Here is a 20,858-nt window from a genome sequence, read left to right as displayed (position 1 = left end):
TTCAAGAACTCTGACTTCCCTCTGGGGTCCATTTGGCAGCAGCAATTACTGTAGTGCTATGATGCAATCGTTTGGTGGTCTTATGCTACTAACAAGCACTGTTACATTTAAAAAAATGGGTATTTTTTATTCAGACTGTAAAACTACTGCATTTTAAATGCCTATATACAGAACAAGTGGTTGTGCTCCATTTGATTTCTTATTCTCTTTGCATACAAGAGTGTCTGTCATGTCTTTGTTAATAACAATCTCTTGCAGTGGAGCAGGGTTTTGTTATATTATTGGTGTGGGAGTACGGCAAAAAGTAGATAGTTTTAAAAGCAACTGCTTTTATGAATAAGAGTATAATTTATTATTTAGTGTTAACATCAAATTACATTATCCTCTTGATTCATAAAGTGCATGTGTCATGAAAAGAACACTCTGAAGTTTACAGGGTTTGGGTTTTGTTAGTTTTTATGTTACATAATCTTCATTTCACAACAGCAATTCTCACAGGTTAAGAACACAAAGCCTATATTGTATTAAAATGGACAGTCATATCTTCAGTGCAGTCCTGAGTCTGTGGAAGCAGCATAGGCCTTTGTGCTTTAAGGAAAGGGTAAAGAAACAGGACTTATCACTGCAAACGCCATTAGTTTCATCCAGTACATCTTTCTGGTCATTACCTGAGAAGAAACTACCTCTGCTTTGCTGATTATGCAATATTATATTTGGGGGATGGAGGAAAAGGGAATGAAAAGGTACCCTTGTAGATGTGTTTACAACTTCAGTATTTACCTGAATGACTCTTTTGTCCTTATTCAGCGATCTATGAGTTCCTCTTATTAGGATCATTGCATCTTTCACAATGTTTCTGCTTCTGCATAAAATGGGTTACATATAGTGTGTTTGTTCAATAATGCCTTCATGTAGAAAGTCAGGGAAATGACCTTTAAAGAACAAAGTTAAGTATTTAATACTGGAAGAGGGTATTAAAAGGTTGTGAGATACTTTCAAAACAAATTAGTAAAACATTTCTTTCATTTCTTTATAGATTCTGGACAACCAGGAAGTCCAAGCCACAATGATCCTGCCAAGAATCCACCAGGTAAATATAAGTTCCAGAACATGTGCACCTAACATTGTTTGAGAACAAAGATACTACTATTAATAGTTAAAGAGAGCATAATTGGTCAGCAACCTATTTTGCACTGGTAAGTACATATAATCATGAAAAGCTGTGATTATTTTAGTTCTTTTAAACTGGCAATGCCTCAATTGTAGTTTCATCAACATTCATTTAACCTAAGGAATTTTTTTCAGTTCATGGTTTTTAGAATTTCATAAGTGGGGACGGGCAGAGGAGTAAGGAGACATCATCCCAAATAACTTTACTTTTGTAAAAGTCTTCAAATGCTACAATTATTCTTCTATTTCAGACAGAACACAGTTGACCTCCCTCTAAAGTCTGTGGCCTGAGCTACCAGCTTCTTTACTTTTATTTTATACTTGCATTATAAAATGCAAATATGATTATTTTTTATATTATTCATATCAGCTCAGAGCAGTTTTTGAACATATTGTTAATGGATCGTGCCAGTGACAGTTGGAATTTTTTTTTTTGAGAGATGTCAGTGTAAACAGTCCTTTCAAGGATTCTCTAAAAATAAAAATTCAAGAGAAAATCAAACCCAGGATTTGCCATTCCGCACCGTTTTGACCAAAGGCTCTTTGTATTGTCATGGAGTTATCCTTCTAATCAATTGGGCTCTGCTAGTAAATCTTGTAAGTCTTTGTTGCTTTATGAATTTTATCGGGGTAAGACAAACAAGTATGACAGACATACTATCACTTCTTGGTGATCAAGGAGTGACTTCTGTCACCACCATCATGCTGTATCTTCTCATTTCAGCTCTCAGAAGAAATGTCTATGTGAAATAAGCTGCAACTAACTCAGTTTGCTCTTTTTCTAAATGCAAAATGAACCACACTCTAACCAAGAAGTAATTGTGTGATGCTAGGCTGTTACATATACATGAATATTTTCTGGATCTGTCCAAACATTAGGGAAAACAGCCTGCGTTGTGGCTGTACAGTTTTGTACTACGCATATGATCAAAATATTCTCTACATGTGGTGGAATATATCATGTGTGTTGCATGTGAATACCCAAAAGTGGGAGAACCATAATAGATCATTATACAAAACGCCATATTCCTGTAACATAAAAACTGGAAACATATACTGGAAGACTGCAGATATGTTTTAGAGATATGAGGGCAGACCAAGTCAAATAACATGGTAAGCTCTTTTTCAAGTGATTTTTTAATGCGATTTTTTTTTTTTTTTTGCAAGGGATGATGCAGGTTTGGAATCACTTTTGGCTGAGACTTCGATGTTGTTTCTCTCCAAACTGTGTGGGATGTTATGAGTAGGCTTTTATTTCTCTATTAAATTCATGACATAAATTGTGTAGGATAGTGGTTTTAAAACCCCAAACAGCAAATTTACACCTAAAAAAAGCCTGAAAAATTTCCCTACGGATAATAACAGTTTTGTAAAACTTGCAGTATTTAGCTGTAGAGCATTTATTTTTGTTTTAGAGTATCTGTGTTGTTTGTGAGTGCAAGAAAAGCCAAATGCATTACCCCTCATCATTTTGAAGGACCCTTTGTAGCCTCAGGGTTTGGGAAGCTGAAGGCAGGGTCTGGAAACTCATCCTTCAAAAATTCTGTTTTTAAAGTATCGTTTAGCATTTGGAGTAGGAACGTGGAAGTATGTATTTCACTAATGAAGATTACATCCTCTAGTTGAGTCCAATCTCACCAAGCCTCAGTCTCAACCCTAGGCTACTCCAGCAAGAGTAATCTTGCTGCCAGCAACAGAGCCCTGGGGAGAGCAGCAGACAAGCTATATAGGCTTTCTTTTGGCAGCCTTGTGGGGCAAGATCAGATGCCCCAATGTTTGACAAAAACTCCAGTGTCCCAGAAGGTAGAGGGAGATAGAGGGAAGAGAAATCTGTTGCTGGTTTCATCATGAAACTTTCTGCTTGAAATTTGAGCATAACACTTTATCATGCTTTGGAGTCACTGCTGGCAGTATTATTCCTTTATCTGCTGCCAAGTGGGGACAGAAAATGGAAGCTGTGCCTTGCTTCCCTTGAAACCCTTCATTTAAGCAGAGACAGAGGCATAATTGAATGTCATCTGTCTATTTGAGGATACATGAACTTCTAGAATCATTCAGCTTTCCTGTGTGATACTGTCTTTGGGTTAAACTGGCAGGGAGAAAGCATTGAGGTTTGTGGGACTGCAGAATACAGGACTTCTGGGGCTGTGCAGGAGAATGAGAGGGAGTTGTACTCCATTCAGCTTGTCTGGAAAAAGGACTGCTGTCCTGTTCTTTCTTATTAAACTTCACATGAGTCTTATTATTAGAAGCAGGCAGTCACTTCTGTCAGAGCCCCAGAGGATATCCACTCTGAGGTTTGTTTTCAGTCCCAGGCCAGGAACACGCAGACTGGCAGTGCCAGGAGGGTTTGTTCTTCTATCATGTTTTGGTCTGATGCCTGTATGTCAAGGAGCCAGGGCGTTGGCAAGGGAGAGGTGCTGTTAGCTTTTGGATGCTACTACCTTCACAAAGACATTGCCAAGGAAGAGGAGATTGGAAACTGAGTGGTAGCTGGCGAGGCTGCTGGTGTTAAAAGTGGGTTTTTCTAGGTTTGGCTAGACTGTTGCATTCTTTAGGGTGTCTGGTAATTTGCTGTCTTAACCATGGGGGAAGGGTAATGTCACTTGCCAAACAAAAGAACATTAAGAGAACTTGCTGGAATTCTTTACAATACATTCCTAAAAACACACTGAATGCTTTGATAGCATAATACAGTATTAAGATGGTGTAGCTTGTGGTAAAAGTGGTATGTAGCTTTTGTAGCAAGATCCAGGGATATCCTCCTCTAAGTTTTATTTTTCAATAACTTTCATCTGGTATATTTCTAAGGAATGAAACTTGCTTTTCTGAGAGCTGGGTTGTAAAGGTCACTTCTCCACAGGGATTGTTAAGTAGGTTCCAGACAGATAGATGAGCTGAGCTGAACTGAACTGAACTGAACTGAGAGAGGCGAAGAGTCTGAACACTGCTGTTGTCTGCCTCACTCATTAAGTTCCTGGAATCTGAAAGTTTATGTTATGCTAGCACGGTGCTAACTATTAAAAGTTTACATGGTTTCAAAGAGAGAATGGACATGTTCATGGATCCATTGAGGGTGACTAAACAGATAGGGGCACACCTGGATTAATAAGTTCTAAAACTGAAAATACTTTGAGCTTTGGACACAATCAGTCAAAAAAAAAAAAAAAAACCAAATACTTCAGGCCTGCCCTGTTTCTTCTATTCTCCTGGGCATCTGCTCAGGACTACTGCTGAAGGCACGCTGTTGACGGAGACCTAGTGTGGCAGTTTCAGTGTAATACTGTGTTATTATTTCCCTGCAAGTCCCATAGGTCTTTTATATAGCTTAAGAAAATCTAAAAAATGAGCCTTCCTTAACAAGTGTGTCTCAAAATACCTGCAAAGGTGTGGGAACATATGCACTGAAGACAGGGAGTGATCTTTCAGTAAGTACATCTGTTAGGCATAAGAAAATTATGAGGGTGAGTAAAAAGAGAAAAACATCCAGAACTACTAGTAAGCTAATGATATTGACAGGAGCCGTAACAATTTGGTCTCCAGTGATAAAATTCTTACTAGCCAGTTCTTCTAGCAGAGGATTTTCTGGGTTTTGTTCTGCTTTATTTTTCTTTCCCTTACTTACTGCCTGTTGCCCACAACTGCTTGACGTCAATAAGGTTACTTGCTACCTACCATTGATGTGAGGTTGCTGCTTGGCAGACTTGGTTTATTTATACACCAGCATTAAAACTGCTGTGTCCAGTTGTTGCCATGTTGCTGAAATCTTTGAACACAGCCTTTTAAAGCTGCTAAAATAAGAGTAAGAAATAGCAATACTGGTAGAGTAAAATGTTATCTTGATATGACAATAAGACAGACAGTTGAATACAATTTGAGGAATCAAGAGAACTGGAAACCTGAGGGAGTGGATACCCGATCCTACTGGTGCTTCATGTCCTTCATCTTTTGTCTTCCGGATGGAGCTGGGAGGAGAATAGTCTCTTCTTGTACCGGTCGCTTCAAGATTTCAGAGCTATTCTTGTCCAGCATTGGGGAATACGGAAGATAACTTTTCAAAAGGTGCAAAGGAAAGCTAACCATCCTGACATAGACAGTTACGAACCTCATTGGCGAGGGAAGACAAGTGTGTTCAGATTTTTGCTTTTATCCACGCAGTTGAGTTCAGAGGTTATTAGAGCTATGTTTCCTAGCAAGTGGGACTTGCTAGTTTTTTTTTTTCCTGATAGAATTTACTCCACTTTAGCTGGTCCAAGGAATATTTTCATATAAATTTTGCAGACTCTGTAACGTCAGTCAGGGCTGAATGAGGAGTGCAGATGACTCACGTTTGAGCCTGTGTGCTGATGAATATTACATTATTTATATGGGGTGACACACTTTTAGACAGAAAGATTGAGAAACTGTCTCTCTGCCTTTCATTCCTCCCCACTGTTTCCCTTCTTCTTTCCTCCACAGTAACCCATGATATGTTGTCAGAGAAGTCATCTAGTGATAAGATACTTAGTCTGAATGAGGCATACATATGTGAATCCCCAGCTGCAGTCTCACTGTTCTGGAATTGGTTTTCCCCTTCTATTTTCACGAGAAATTTTATTCTGGGAACAATTTCCAAAGAAGACCTGAGTAAAATCACTATCTGGTTTTTTTTTTTTTTTTTTTTTTTTCTAATTAAAGAAGGTGTTGCCAAAAGGCTTGCAACCAGCCTCACCTATCTCTCAATATGCAAATCTCTCTTGCAGCTGTACAGCCCCAAAGGCTTTTTTGCACTTTCATATGGGCTAGCAGCCATAGGCAGAGCATTCTTTTTGGATCAAGCCCTAAGAAATGTGTAATAAATTTGCCTGTATATGACTGTTTTAGATAGAAGTATTTCAGTTTTAAGTTTTAGAACGTATAGTTTCAGAAATAACCTCTGAAGAGTAGTCTGATCTCAACCTTTGCTCTCTTTTGGAAATGCAATAAGCAAATGTCTTTGACTTTTGAATGACTCAGAATGCAGATGGTTTCTTTATTTTACTGTATTGCAAGTTACCTGCTTGTGGATGGGGAATTAGCCCCCTAATTAATAGGAATAGAAAAGATATTCCCTGGCCTCACCATTGTAAGCAGCTTTTCTTGTGGAAGCAATGATGCCTTAGTAGCAATTTGAGGATTTAGAATTGTATTTAAACAAACATATATTCACCTCTCTTTTTCAGCATGGGAGTGGGTATTCTGAAATGCTTGCTCTTTCCCACATGCCTGCAGCCATGCCATCTCAGATAGTGATCTTCAAATAAAACAGGGTTGGGTTTGGTCAGGGCTTGATTTTCTGTGGAGTTCTCCTTTCTCAAATGCTCTGTGAATTAGTAATGCCAGTGATTGAGAGGTGATACTCTTCCTTGTCAGTATCTCAGCCCTGAGCCAGGTGGGGCATTCTGGGGGCAATGCGCAGCTGTGCTATCTTGACTATCAGAAACCTGCACAGATTGTACGGCCCCTTTTTCCAAGAGGAAGAGTTTTTGGCCTTGCATGCTGGTTTGAAATTTGGTGTGGGTAATTACTACTATCTACTGGTGTAGGATTACTTCTGAATTTTTGTTTGCATCGGCTATCCTTCTTTATGAATGTACTGTGTAAATAAATGATGCTGTGATCACTTTTGATGCCGTGTTCACTTCTGATGCCGTTGTGTTCAATGGCGAGTGCAATGGTTTTTACTTCAAAGCATGCACAGAGCAAGAACTTACTGAAAACTCTCATATTGCCAGCTAGAATTCCAGAAATCTTCTCTGGCACCAGAAAATTCCTTTTTGGAACCTGGTAGTCCTATAGCTGTTAAAAAGCAGCTTCCCCAACCTCTTTCTAAGTCTTGGCTGTAATTTGTGTATAACCTGAGACCCTCTGGAGTGGAAGGCAGTATGCATTTGTGTTAGTTACCCTTTCTGTTTCTTGATAGGTTTTGGAGCAACTCACTTCTTGGATTCCAGTACGTGGATTCCAGAGTCCATTAAAGTAAACCAGGTGTTTACTTTTTCAAATTACTACAGCACTGAAAGATATTATAGTTCTGGTTATTAACTTGAGAGTATTGAAAATCTCATTTGTTTTTGAAAGTGGCACAGGCAACTTCTTAGTTCCTTATTGTGCTAAAAAGTTCAATGGAGTCAGGGGATCTTTTTGCAACATGTTTGTTTCCTGTCCCAGTTACATCATTGCAACTTTCAGGAACAAAAAAACCCAAAACAAACTGTGGGTGTGCAACAAGGCCGGAGACAATAGTGAGATAACTAAAATAGCCTCATTGTCCGGACAGATCCTAGTTCAACTGTTTCAAATGACATCATCACTGAAATCTTCTGTGTCACTCCTTGGCTCATGTTATCAGCCCTTTACTGCCTTTAAGAAATTCTGGTTCAGTGGGAACCTGTTTCTGGTACTCTTTTTAAAATACTGGCTTCAAAATGCATGTAATAATAAAACAAACTGCAAGTCTGCTGACTTACAGTTAATTTACAGTTAACATACATGAACAGTGTGAGACTAAATTTTCACTGCCAGTTCTGACTGTGAATGGTAGCTGTATGCCACTAGGATTCCTGCTGAAATTAAAGAGCTTCCTGTAGAAGTTAGGTATTGCGGAGAGCAGCAAAAGCTGATCCTTAAAATGTTAGTTTTCAAAGATTCAAACAAAACAAGCTATACCATGAAATGATTTAATCTTTAATTGTAGCAATTGAAGTCAAACAAACCTGTGGCAGTCTCCAGAACATTACATTGCATAAGTTAAAGTCAAGCTACAGCTCTCTGCTAGTATTTTGTGCACCAGGCTGAAGCTTCTAGCCTTTATTCTCACAGAAGCTCCTGATGCTGAACCTGTCTCATTGCTAGTAAGTCTATATACTGCTGTATAATTCCTCTTTTTAAAGATCCAGAAATAAAAGTACAGTAATACAAATTTTTCCCTGCACTCATTGGATCCTTACTCCTGTTTTATAAGTTGCTCAAAATCAAGGCTGTAAGAGTGAAAAAACTAGATATTTAATGATACCAGGAAGCAATTTTGTGTTTTGGCACTAGTCAATATGTAAACATATGTCAGAATGTAAACAGGTGTTCTATTCATAAAAGTACAATTAAATCAGGAGACATAAAAAAGGCTGGTTAAAGATTTGTAAAGCCAGAAGTCACTGGTAAGCTTTTAAGTAATGTGAGAACATTACAGTGCATGTTAGTGGAAACTGAAAATATTTTTCAGTAGGTTTAAACAACTTTTTTTTTTTTTCCATTTTAAGTCTTAGCATGGTTGAAAGCTATACTTCTAACTCAGCTCTTGAAGGCATAACACAGGAATAGAGTGGAGGATGTATAAGGACTAGGACTGAATAACTTCTACAGCAGCTGGAGGCATTACTGAAGGTTTCTCCTGTTACAGACTGTATGAGGGGAGCTTGATCAGACCTGCTGCTCGGCTTAACCTGTTTATCTTTCATCCTTGATGGCACTGGTCTGGTCATTGTAGTATTGTTTGGAAAATGCATTTTTCAGAAATGAGTTGTCTGTAAAAAAGGTAAGGAGAGAAGACAGATTTTATACTCACCCTGTACAAAAACTAAAAGGAAATAAAAAAAAGAAATCCACTGTTATTTATGGGTTTTGGAAGTTACTGTTTATGCCGAATTGCACTATGGTGGTTTTGGCAGAAATGTTCTTTTTGTAGAACTCAGATTTTTAAGAATAATGACGATTAGTGGAATGCATTTCAGAGAGTGTCGTCTCTCAGGCAAGATGAATTTTAGTAAATGACAATACTCAGTGCTTATATTAGGTTTGAACAATAAAGACAGCAAAGTGCTATCATGAACATCAAAAGATACAGTAAATCTTCTATGAGGAGTACAACAATAGACTGTTATCAAATGCGTTATTTTCTGTACTGAACAGATCAGAAACATGCACCAAGAATGCTAATTTAAGGCTCCTTAACGTGTTAATGCAATCAATGCATTAGGGAAAGCTTAGTCAAAAAAACGATAAGACCTATACTGTACAGAGTATCACCACATATTTTTTTCTTGTATGCAGTGTAATATTGTAAATATGAATGTTAGCTCTTATTCAGTAGGGAGATCAGCTTCACAATGTCTCACACCATAAAGTCAAAATGTCCTATACTGTTGTCCTTCTGCATACAGTCTTGCTGTTTATCCTTTATCGTATGTAGAGTGCATGTTTCTGCAACAAATTACAGCAGTTTAATGACACAGAACATTTTCCTAGTGCACAGCTGGGAGCCAAGAACAGTTCTGTAACATACCCATCATGGATTGTCTTCCTAACTAGTTAAAAATGTTGAAGTCCACTGGTGCTGGAACTGAACATACTGTGTTTATTTTTCTGCACTTGGAGGCACCACTGGAATGCACCTTCCCTGTTAGAACATAAGGCTCAGGATGAAGTTGCTCAGGGCCTGTGACATAGACTGTTTATTGTTGCATCAATTTTTTAATAATATTTTGTCACATTACACAGCTAAAAAAATCAACTGTTTTTTTAAGTTGATTGAGATTGACAATAGCTGCAGCTTCCCTCTCTTTCCTAATGTCAGGCAAAGTATTTGCATGTATCTATCTGTGGGTATCATTATTTTTGGACCATCCAAGGCAGGGTGAAACCTGGGTGAAAGACAGTGATACATCAGTCAACACTGCATCCTTCTGTGAGGCAGTGATAAATAGTTGTACCACTCAGTGGCAGATTTTTTTCCCTGCTCCCATTTCATTATCACAAGGAGAGAAACACACCACATTGCTCTTTATGTTATGTGGGTATTCTCAGTACTGCCAATGAGAAAAACTAAGAATTCATGAGAGAAGGCTGAAGATTAAACACATGTGTCTGTGTATCTCTGTGTGTGCACATACACTTTTATACATCTGTGTCCTGACATATAAAATCCTACATGGGTATTTTCTTTTTTTAATATGAGCCTTGGGACTTGTTCTCACTGTAATGATAGCTTGACTAATCTGCACTTGGGTAAAGCTCCTCTCAAGTTAGTCTAACTTGAATAAGAGAAGTTGTGCTTCAAAGTAGTATTTGGATAAGCAGCAGAGAAGTTCGATTTTGTCTCATTACCAGTTCCAGAGCTGTCTGCATGTTTGCACACTGGCTTTAAGCCACACTTCACTTACAGGCCAACTAAAATCAAGAAACCAAATTTTTCTTTGGAAATCTCCCTTCTATGTACTACTTTAGACTGTTCCTGCTGGAGGAAATAGGCAGAGAAGGGAAAGATTGCCATTGTCGGAGGAATTATTAGTATTCATCCAGCTTTCCCATTCTTAGGTTAAAAAATGAAAAGTGGGGAAGAAGGGAAAAAGAAACATTAACTCTTTGCAATTTTTTATGATATGGGTATGCCAAGTTCTGTCAAATAAAGAAGTAAATATTTGAGAAGCCATGTCATGTTTTCATCCACACAAAAAACATGGAGAAAGGGTGCAAGAGAATGAAGAAGATGAAAGTGAAATGCTCTTCCTTCTTAGAAACTGGAGAAGAATAAGGTTGCAGAGAGGCCTGCAACATCCAGGTGAAGGACAATAGAGGACAAAGTAATGGATATGGAGAGAAGTCATTGAAAAGGGAGAGAAATGTGAAAGCAAGTGAAGAAAAAAGAGAGAGAGACCTGCAGAACTGCTAGTGGAAATAAAGACATGCAGGGATATCTTATGAACTGATGTTGATGGGAAGATGAGAAGATGATGGCATTGGCGTAACGTCATTCAGGGTCATCCCACAGGCCTACGGTGCTCTGCATGGCCACTGCACTTGCTCCTGTGATGGTTTTTCAGCTGGGGAAGGCTGACATTGGCTTATAGGTGTAACAGTGTAACAGAGATGTCAGGAAATGTGCTTGGTCAATTGGATGCATTCACATTCTTTCAGCTTGAGTTGTCAGGTGCATTGTTTATACCTGCACTGGTAAATATCAGAGGTGTTGCGTGAGGTGGCTCTGTGGGCCTAGTAAGACTGCTCGTAAACAGTGAAAACTGCTCTTTTTACCTCTGCCCTCCTTGTTTGACCCTGAAAAGTAAGTAGAGATTTCTCCAGACGGACCAAGGACCGATATCTCAAGTGAAGTGTACTGCTTTTACAATCACTTTTCTGGTTATAGTGGCAGTATTTTCTTAATTACTTGAAGATGAAAGCAGTAATTGCCAAAAGAAACCTAAAGGGAATGGTACTGAACCATTGTTTTCCAAATCATGAAATGTTCCAGTAGGTGCATTTTTTATTTGTTTGTTTGTTTTGTTAGTTAAGACATTTAGAGTGCTTCTACTCATTCAAACATTTGGAACAGAAAATTGACAGTGTATTTCCAAAAGAAAAACACTGTGTTAATTCAGAAAAGAGACTAGAGAAACTACAGTAAGAAATTCTTAATGCACCTTCTCACATGAAATCAAATAAAAAAGTAATCCTGTTGGAGCAGCAATGTGCACTAACTATAGATCTAAATATTTCTGTTGGTAAATGGTTGGCATTGCTACCTGTAAGGGTTGTGATGTCATGTAATCTCAAATTCAATCAAGTCAGCTTATGTAGTGATTATTGATAGGAGACTTCCACAGAAAACTGGGTTTCTTAGCTCCCTTTTTATAAGGTTATCTAGTTACACTACTGAGACTAGTCTTGGTTATCAGCTGTTGTTTCACTGCAGTACTCCAAGTTGTGTCTGAATTTCACGGCAGGGAAAGTATCTCGTATGCATTTATCTTAGAATAAGTAAACATAAGCCAAAACAATAATATATGGTTTCTTAAACATAAGTTTCTAGATATATAATTCAGCCTGTATATAAAAACCCCACTGAATAGCTCAGCTGTTTTGCCCAGTTCCTGCTTTTACTGACAATAACAGGAAAACCCTCATCTGCTGCAGAGGTGATGATTTGGTCATGGAGGTGGTAGTGTGAAGTCCTTATCATCAGGGTAAGAGTTAAGTAAAAATCTGTTTAGCAGAAATGTATGTGAGGACAGGACTGCTCTATGGTGAAATTGCTTAGTCCAGCTGATACAGTTCTTAGTTCAATACTGACTGAAAAATTGAAAGTACTAATAAAAGGAACTAGTTCTTAGACATTTTCTGGATGGTTAGCTAGGAACTAAGTGTATTGCTTGTTAGTTTTCATACACATATTAAAAAAATTGCTTTCTCACAACTCCTTAAGATTTTTTGCACCTCTGCCTGAATTTCAGCTCTCATTACATCCTGTGATCAGCTTTCAGTGTACTTTGGTCTGTGTATTATATTTCTGGCACTCTGTTGATACTGTTGTTAGCTGGTGTATAAACTTATCTATAGTTATTTATTAATCTTCTCATTATACTGATTATGGTATTGTGATCTTTTTCAGTGTACCTTGAGGACAGTTTTGTAAAATCTGGAGTGTTCAACGTGTCAGAACTTGTGAGGGTGTCCAGAAGTAAGTTATCATTTGCATTTAGTCATTTCCAAAGCCTGCTATAATCAAGTGAAGGTTTTTTTTCTTGAATTTTTTTTTCTCCCCAAGATGTGAGATGCATGGGAAATACCTATAAGCATGCACAATTTTGATATGTTTGACCACAGTATTATAGTTCATCTTGCATGAGTTTATAATAAAGCAAACAGAAGTCTTCTTTTGTCTCTTTGATATTTAAAGATTGAATCAATTTGTTATGTGACCCACTGCACAGCGTAATGGACTGATATGTCCGTAAAATTACCATACATAACAAAATCTTTGTTAGAATTGCAGATTTTTAAGTTTGTCCAATGCATCCTTGGATTTTGCTAAACTATCTGATTATTCTTTTAGTTTATTTTTGAATCTGTAGGTCTTAAAAGAAAAATCACAGCATGGATATAAAGGATGACTAACTTAATGTGTTATGTGTTTGTGTTTCTTTTACTCGTAGCACTGGCTGTAATTGAATTTCTAATTACATTGGCTTGTTTTGGCATCAGAAATGTTAAACACATGAACATGCAAAAAAAGAAAGTAACATAAATATAGGTGAAGGTGAAGCTTTTATTGCAGAAAGAAAAAACAAAATGAATATAAATAAGAAGATCTGTTTTGTTGACATTTAAGAATATGCTGTAATAGTATGCCATAAAACCAGTGCATATTTTCATTTGACATTGCTTTCCGAACACTTCTTTGCTCCCTTTAGTATCAAAACTATTAAAGTATTTCTCTTAAGACTTCATTAGGAAGTGAACAAAAATACTTGAAACATATAGTTAGAAGTGTCTGCAGTGATGACACCAATATTATTACAATTGAATGGTCCAGGAAAATCTCTTTTCTGATGAGGTGAGGACAAAACCAGTGAGGCACAAGTTGCCAAAACTGTCTGTCCAAATTTTGCACAGGAGTTAATTCATGCCAGGCCAGGATGCTTGAGGAATTTAACTAACTTAGTGAGGCCTAAGATGCATGTGTCATTTCATTTGCTGTGGTCAGAAATTAATATCCAACAATTAAAATTGTGTTAAGTCCTTCAGTGAAATACTGAGTATTGCCTTCCTGGAGTTTTAAGACGTGTTCTTTTTTGTGCTTGCTGAAGATACATTTTTGCTGTTTTAAGAGCCTGAGTATGTGCGAAACACAGCTTTCTTTTAGTTGTCAGGTGGTTAAATATATTTTAAAGTATCAGGCCATTCAGATTAAAAAAGAATCAATAGTGTAGTGACGTTATGAAATCATACCTTCTGTGTATACATGATATACTTCTAATAATAAGCTTTAAAGCATGTGGTTTCTTTGGGATTTTTTACCATGCATTTGTTTAACCTCAAGCCGCAACAGAGCTGTACTTTAACTGTCAGGAAAACTACAAACCTTCAGATACATTACACAAGCTGCAATTATTCTTTTAAGTGCCAGAGGTAGTTAAAATGCACAATGCACTGACAGTGAACAAAGGTAAATACACCACAATATGTAACATATAATTTATTCTTGAAATGCCAAGATGTACGGTACACAGACTCTGTAAGGAGGTGAAGATAACACTGAGTGTGTGTGTTTGTGTGTAAGTGTACATATGCAAAGCAGTATCTGTACACTGGGTGAAAGAAAAAGGAGGCAGCAAAACATGCTCTCATCACAGAAAGCTATTATTAATACAAAAGAGTTAACATTAAGGGAAAAAGAGTTTGTGTGTCCCCAAGTTTGTTCTTTTCAGTTATTTCAGTTCTTTAATAAAGAATGTTAGCTGTTCTTACAAACCGTGCCTCATTCATTATAAAAGTCCTTCTACAGAAGGCTTGACTTCATGCCGAGGTTTGTGTTACCTTTTTCATATTGATGATTCCAGGTTATCTGTTATACAACAAATATATTATGTCTGCATAACTGCTAAGGGACTTCTAGGGACTGCGGAAGATAATTCACTTTTTTAGGTATATAAACATTGATAGAACTTGTCTGTACTTGGTTTCTGCAAGAGGCAGAAAATTAGATACATGTAGTAACATCTTGATGTTTTTCCCAGTGTTAAAAATGAAAAGATGGCTAAAAAGATAGAAGATTATCTATGACTCGTTATAATGATGTGTTTTTCAGCACCCATAACCCAGGGAACTGGGGTGAACTTCCCAATTGGAGAGCTTCCGAGCCAGCCATATTACCATGATATGAATTCGGGTGTAAATCTACAGAGGTCCTTGTCCTCTCCACCAAGCAGGTAAAAACTTGAAATAAGTGCTAATGCGAAACCAGATTTAATAGTATAGGAGAAGCAATTCACAAATACTGTCAACAGCCAACTATTTTATGAATTTCCTCTGATTTTGTGACATAGGCTACTTACGTACATTACCATAATACATGTACAGATACATATGTTGCAAATCTTGTCATTTGAAGTGATGTCATTATTGCCTGTCATTGCTATTGATATCTAAGACAATAGTAACTTTTGTCAGGGTTTGAAGTGCTCGCTAAATCGTCTGCCAAGAGAACAGCTACGCATCCTGAAACTGCTGCTGAGTTGCAGGAAGGTCTAGCAGCCGGGAACCTGCTGACAAGGCCCGATGCCACAGGGTGGTTGCAGGCACAAAGGCTGTCTTTGGGGGCTCCCTCTTGGACTTCCGTCTTGAAAGATATGTTGGGACAGATACTGTTTCCTGTGGAAAAGGTGTTAGGACAGGTATATAAAGACACGGTGTCTTTATCCATAGCATCACCCAGCTCATGAAAGTGTGTTTCTTGCCTGACCCTTACAAGACACATTTCCCAGCACAGTGGGAACAAGAAGGAACAAGTGAGGTAGTCACAAGCTCTCTAATTTTTCTCAAGGGTCTCCACATGCCTGCTACAGGCAGTTTGACCTGAGGGACCCACTTCTTCCTTGCTTCAACATGCTCCCTTCTGCCAACTCTGAGAAAGACCCCATTCCCTCCCTCAGGAGCATCTATCTGGCGGGCCCACAGAGGTGGGGAACCTGCTGTGCCCTCCTTCTGACTCCCAGATAATGTACTGTCTGTCACACTCCTGGGGCCCCTTGGTTTTCTGAAACTGTCTGATGTACTATGAAATCATAAGCACTATAGGACCTCTCATTACCCCACACTTCTGCACCCCAGTGACTCAGGAAGTGTCTGCACAGTGGGACGGGATTTAACAGGACTGTCAGGGGGCTGGGGTGCTCTTCCATCAGCACCTGGTGCTTCTGAGTTATTGTGCTCATATTCCACTATTTCATTCCATTGTATTTTCAGCTCGGCAGTTCACCTAGTACGTTTTAGAAATGGATAGATTAATTCTCATAGTGTTGTCTAAATAATAACAGTAATAGTAGTAGTAGTAGTAGTAATAGTAACCATACTCATAATCATAATCATCATAATAATACCACCACCACCATTAAAACCTTTATTCTGGTTTTCTTGGGCAGTCAGCATAACAGCTTCAGTATATATTGTTAGGAAGAAACTTGACTTCCCTCCACTGTATTGAAGTGCTGTCTCATTTTATATAATGTGACTTGAAATATGGGCCTTTTCTTGTTTTTAATTAAACTAGTCTAAAATGAAAAGTCTTTGTTTCATGTTAGACCTCTTTGAAAAGCTTAGGATTTCAACCTGGTGAAATACAGTGAACTACATTTTTTTCTTATTAGCACATTCAGAAAAGTTCCTGTTTTACCTTGACTTTATCAGTAATACTTTTCCAGTGTTTTGTTTTGCTTTCATGGTTTCTGTGTAGTGTTTAACACTCTCATGGCACAGCCTTTCTTTGGTGGGTTACAGGAACTGGTTTCTTGGTTGTTCAGCCAAATGCTGATAGACTTTTTTATGTTACCCATTCATACTATCACTGACATATTAAATCACGTGAAAAATGCAAGCACATGCCTGCATTATGTATTATTAAATAACATTATCTATGTAAGTTAATGTAAGCTCTAATATCCACTTTTTTGTGCTTTGTATGCCTGAATTACTTCCTATTGAAATATTTGTTGAAATCCAAACAGTTTATATACAACTAGCTGCATATCATATTCACCGGCAAATTTCACATTATTTCAACAGCAAAAGACCCAAAACTATCTCCATAGATGAAAATATGGAGCCAAGCCCGACAGGAGACTTTTATCCTTCTCCAAATTCACCAGCTGCGGGGAGTCGGACATGGCATGAAAGAGATCAAGGTGAGTAAAATGGGACCATTTTACGTCAAAGTATATTCAAATACACAATAAATCTCTGCATCTGCTTTTCCATTACTGCAATAAAATGTTGATTTTTTAGAAGAATAATTATTTTTCTGTCTGGTATGTGTATTTGCTGGTTTTGTAAATGTGGTTAAAACCAACAGTCAACAGGATATGAGATAAACAACCACATAATAATTTTTCCATCTAGTGACTTTCTTACCTATTGTTTGAAAAGATGTGTGACAAGTGAGATACTCAATATTGTGTATGCTGTGATCATCTCAGCAGGATTATGAGTACAATGGTTTCAAGTAAAAACCAAAACATCTCCATACTATGGTTAAGTCAGTACTACTTTAATCAGATTTTTGTTTACCATGACAGAGTCCTGTGTGTGCGTTTAGTCCTTACTAATGTGACTCAGAATAGGTCCAATAGGCTCTTCTCTGAAGAGCCCACATATAGCTCTGTGGGACTATATCCATATGCTAAAGGATGTTGGTAAGTGGTGTTGTGTTTTGGGTTATCAGTAGCAAGGAACATGTTTGTGTGGAGAAGAAAGTTATGGCTGTCAAAACAGTAAAATTAATTGTCATAACTTTCCCTCATGTTATCTTGATGCTTTTTAAACCTAGATGCCAGTGCAGTCTTTTCCCTCACTTTTGAGATGTGAAAACGTGTTTAAACTCACATGTATTTGAACAGTGTTGGTTAATGGATCCTGTGGCTGAGGTGCTGCAGCTGTTTGGAGGGTTGGTGAAATGGACAGCACAGTATGTAAAAGTGAAATAGAGAAAAAGACACGTCATTGCTTCCTTTGCTGATCTTCTGATGTTTGCCCTCCTTTTCCCTGTCCACTGCTCATTGCTGCTTTCAGTTCTTCAGTAACCGACCACCTTTTGGTCTTACCTAATTTTTATACTGGTTTAGGTTTCTTTTTTTTTTCTTTCTTTTTTTTCACCTGCTAAGTTTTCTCCTTCATCTCCATGTGCAAGGTAGCATGTGACTGGTATTTAATTTAGCTGCCTTTTATTTTCACATTTTTCTTATAGTTGATCTCCTTTTAGTCTGCTTCTGCCTACCCTCTGATCTGTGTTCTCATCATTAGGCTGTTCCTCTCACACAATGTTTACTAGCTTTTTTCTTCATTGTTTGTTTTGTACCTTTTTTTTCTCAGGGAGTCTGATATTTTCTTATTTCTAGCTGTTTGCAGCATTCACTGTTGAACTGAAAAAAAGTCTTGCCCATTGCTTTGACTAACCAAACTTAAGAACAGCAAAACAGCAGTTATGCCAGCCAGAATCTTCCCCCTTGTGCAAAATATTTTCCCGTGTAACTGTTACCTGTTTTGCAATGACACCTTATTACAATTTTTCATAAAAGACAGGATTGTACCTCAACTAATTTTTGTGCTTTTTCAATAAATTATTTTTGCGGTTGTGGGGAAAACAGCCCACCATTCGTCTCTGAAGTGGTGTCCACATATCCCCACTTGTGAAATGAAGTCCTTTTGTGCTGCTGAGTGAGCTGTAGTGGCTTCTAAGAAATGCAGTGCCACATGGACAGCTGAGCCTGAGTCCTGCTGACAGAGCCTTTAACAGATGATCTTTATAGTTCCCAGCTATCTAATTGCTTTTTAACTCCTGAATCATTCTGCTTGTAAAGAACGGTGCTCTGTGAACACTGGATTTGTTCAGTTTTACCAGCCTTCTTCATGTCACATTTATCAGTAGTGAACAATGTTATTGTTCAGATTGCTTGAGTAGATTTGCAATGAACCTTTACTTAATTTCTGTGCCATTGGATAGCTAGACTTCTGGAATGAAACAGCCTTTAACTCTCTATGTATGTTTCATAAACCAGAGAACTCCAAAAGATGAGAAAGAATAGAAGAGGTAGACTTGAATCAGTGTATTTTATTTTTATTTCCTGGAGTTTACATTCCTCCCTGAATTTCCCGTTCTCCAGCACTGCTGGGCCTAGTGAAATTTTACCAGATCCCTGGCAGAGAGGTTGCCTTTGAGACACTATGAGGGACTATGTTTTTCTGTCCTTAAGATGTTCTTCCATTCCTGCAGATGGACAGATATACCACTGTCCAGTCTGAAAACCATTATACTGGGGGAAGCATAAGCCTTTTGTCCCTAACCATTTATGTTTGGCTCCAATCCCTTTCTGAGGTTATCCTGCTGCTGCAGAAACACTGTGAGGTAGTGATCGCAATGCCTGTCCTTGGTACCTGGCCTCACTGGGAAGGAGTATGTGGCAGCTCCTGGCAAATTTGTTCTGCTGCTAGTTTGTTAGATACTTGATATCATCTTCTTACTAGCACGTACCTGTGTAAAGCTCCGTTTGGACACAGAGGTCTTACCAGAATATGATATTTGTGAAAACCTATATCTGTTTCGTTATGCCTGCAAGAACAAGATTAATAGAAATGAAAGTTTGGAGGCGGTTTCTATGCCAGAGAGCTCACTGGTAGTACTTCCTTCTCTCCCATGGAGATCTGCATGTCCTATGAGGTTAGGCATAAGTGAAAAAAAAAAAAAAGCCATTTGGGATCACATTTCTGTTCATCCAGTGTCACCAGGGGATGCTCATGTAGTACCAATAGGCACTGCTTTTTCAGGCAGTCTCCAAAGGTCATCAGCACCAGAAATGTGAATCATTCCTCAGTACCCACAAATGAGAATATGCAGAGGTATTATGTTTATAGGTAAGTAGCTTCTCTCTGATTTTAACTTTTCTAAGAGAAACAAAATCAGAAATAGGGTTGATATTAAGATATAGCATTATTGATTTCAGTTTCATCATCTCTGTTTTGAACCTGACAGAGCCAAATCTCTAACTTCTGACCTGAAGTAGATCTAATTTCTTTGCCTGCACACTAAGTGTAATGTATTTTCATAGAAATAGAAAGAACATACCTGTGAAAGATTCTTTTATCATGAAGTCTTTTCATATCTTTATTTAGCTGCATTTGTAAGGTAGCAGAAATGAGGTGACAGTGGTAGTTTGAAACTGGAGAGAGTCACAATAAAACAATGATAGCTGAAACTGCTTGGAATAAAGTAGTTAGGAGTTTCATAGGTGTCTAAGGGGTATCTAACCATTTTGATAGAGAGAATGGGACAAAGATTAATGGGTAACACAGAAATATACTGAGATTAAGAATGTGACACATGAAAATTTGCAGTGGGGTGGAACAGGTTAGATCAACCTTTTATTGCTGTGAAAAACAAATATATAGTTTAGTAGGCAAGTAGACAACAGGAAAGGAGTGATTCTGTATGAATGATTCTGTTGTAATCCTCATAGTTTCTACAGATTCTCTACTGTGCAAGCATGCATCATGAAGGGTAGGAACATGACTACAGGAGTACCTGTGGTTTAGCTAGGATGTGGCATTTGTGAAACTAAGAAAAAGAAATCTAGCCCAGCTACAATAAAATCTTCCTCATACCACATTCTACGTTCAGTTGTAAAACTCCAGACTTTGTCCTTTTGCTGTTATCAGTCTTCTTCCTGTCGTACTACTTCCAAAAATGTTTTGATAAGATTTCCAAATGTTGTGTTTTATAGTCTGTTTTAGGGTAGTTGGCTGTTTGAAGATGTAATTCTGGGCAGAAATAAGTAGGCATATCTGAAAAATGGGAACTTTAGGTGGTGTAAGCTTTGTCAAAGCCGGTCCATGAAAGGTTATGAGCAGTGGCTTCATTATTCAATGCTCTAGTATTGCTATGCACCTTATTGTTCTGACACAAAAAATACAAAAAACTCTAATTAACCAAAATTAGTATTAAAAATAAATTTTTATTTGTATTTATTGAAGTCAGAGTATAAATCCTTATAGAAGAAAAAAAAGCTTATGAAGCCATGGTACTGTCCTGGAGGTTTACTTCATTGGCTTGCAAAAGGTTCTGACTATTTTAAAAATATGCGTAACCACAAAAGTATGTGTAACAGTTTCAAAAACAGATTTAAAAAAAA

At 37.8% G+C, this 20,858-nt stretch overlaps 1 protein-coding gene across 3 annotated transcripts in view; it reads left to right on the top strand.

Moving 5' to 3' along the window:
- NFIB (nuclear factor I B) overlaps window positions 1-20,858 on the top strand; it is a 174,775-nt gene that overhangs the window by 99,569 nt on the left and 54,348 nt on the right. For all 3 annotated transcript variants that reach the window (XM_082335535.1, XM_082335534.1, XM_082335536.1), the window contains exons 3-6: window positions 1,037-1,090; window positions 12,572-12,640; window positions 14,771-14,891; window positions 16,744-16,862. In XM_082335535.1, coding sequence (XP_082191661.1) covers window positions 1,037-1,090; window positions 12,572-12,640; window positions 14,771-14,891; window positions 16,744-16,862 — 363 coding nt within the window. The remainder of the gene's footprint in view (window positions 1-1,036; window positions 1,091-12,571; window positions 12,641-14,770; window positions 14,892-16,743; window positions 16,863-20,858) is intronic.

Source organism: Platalea leucorodia (genome assembly GCF_965183815.1).
Source record: "Platalea leucorodia genome assembly, chromosome: Z".
NCBI lineage: Eukaryota > Metazoa > Chordata > Aves > Pelecaniformes > Threskiornithidae > Platalea > Platalea leucorodia.
The sequence above is the reverse complement of the archived record's forward strand: the minus strand, read 5'-3'. Positions and strand labels throughout refer to the sequence as shown.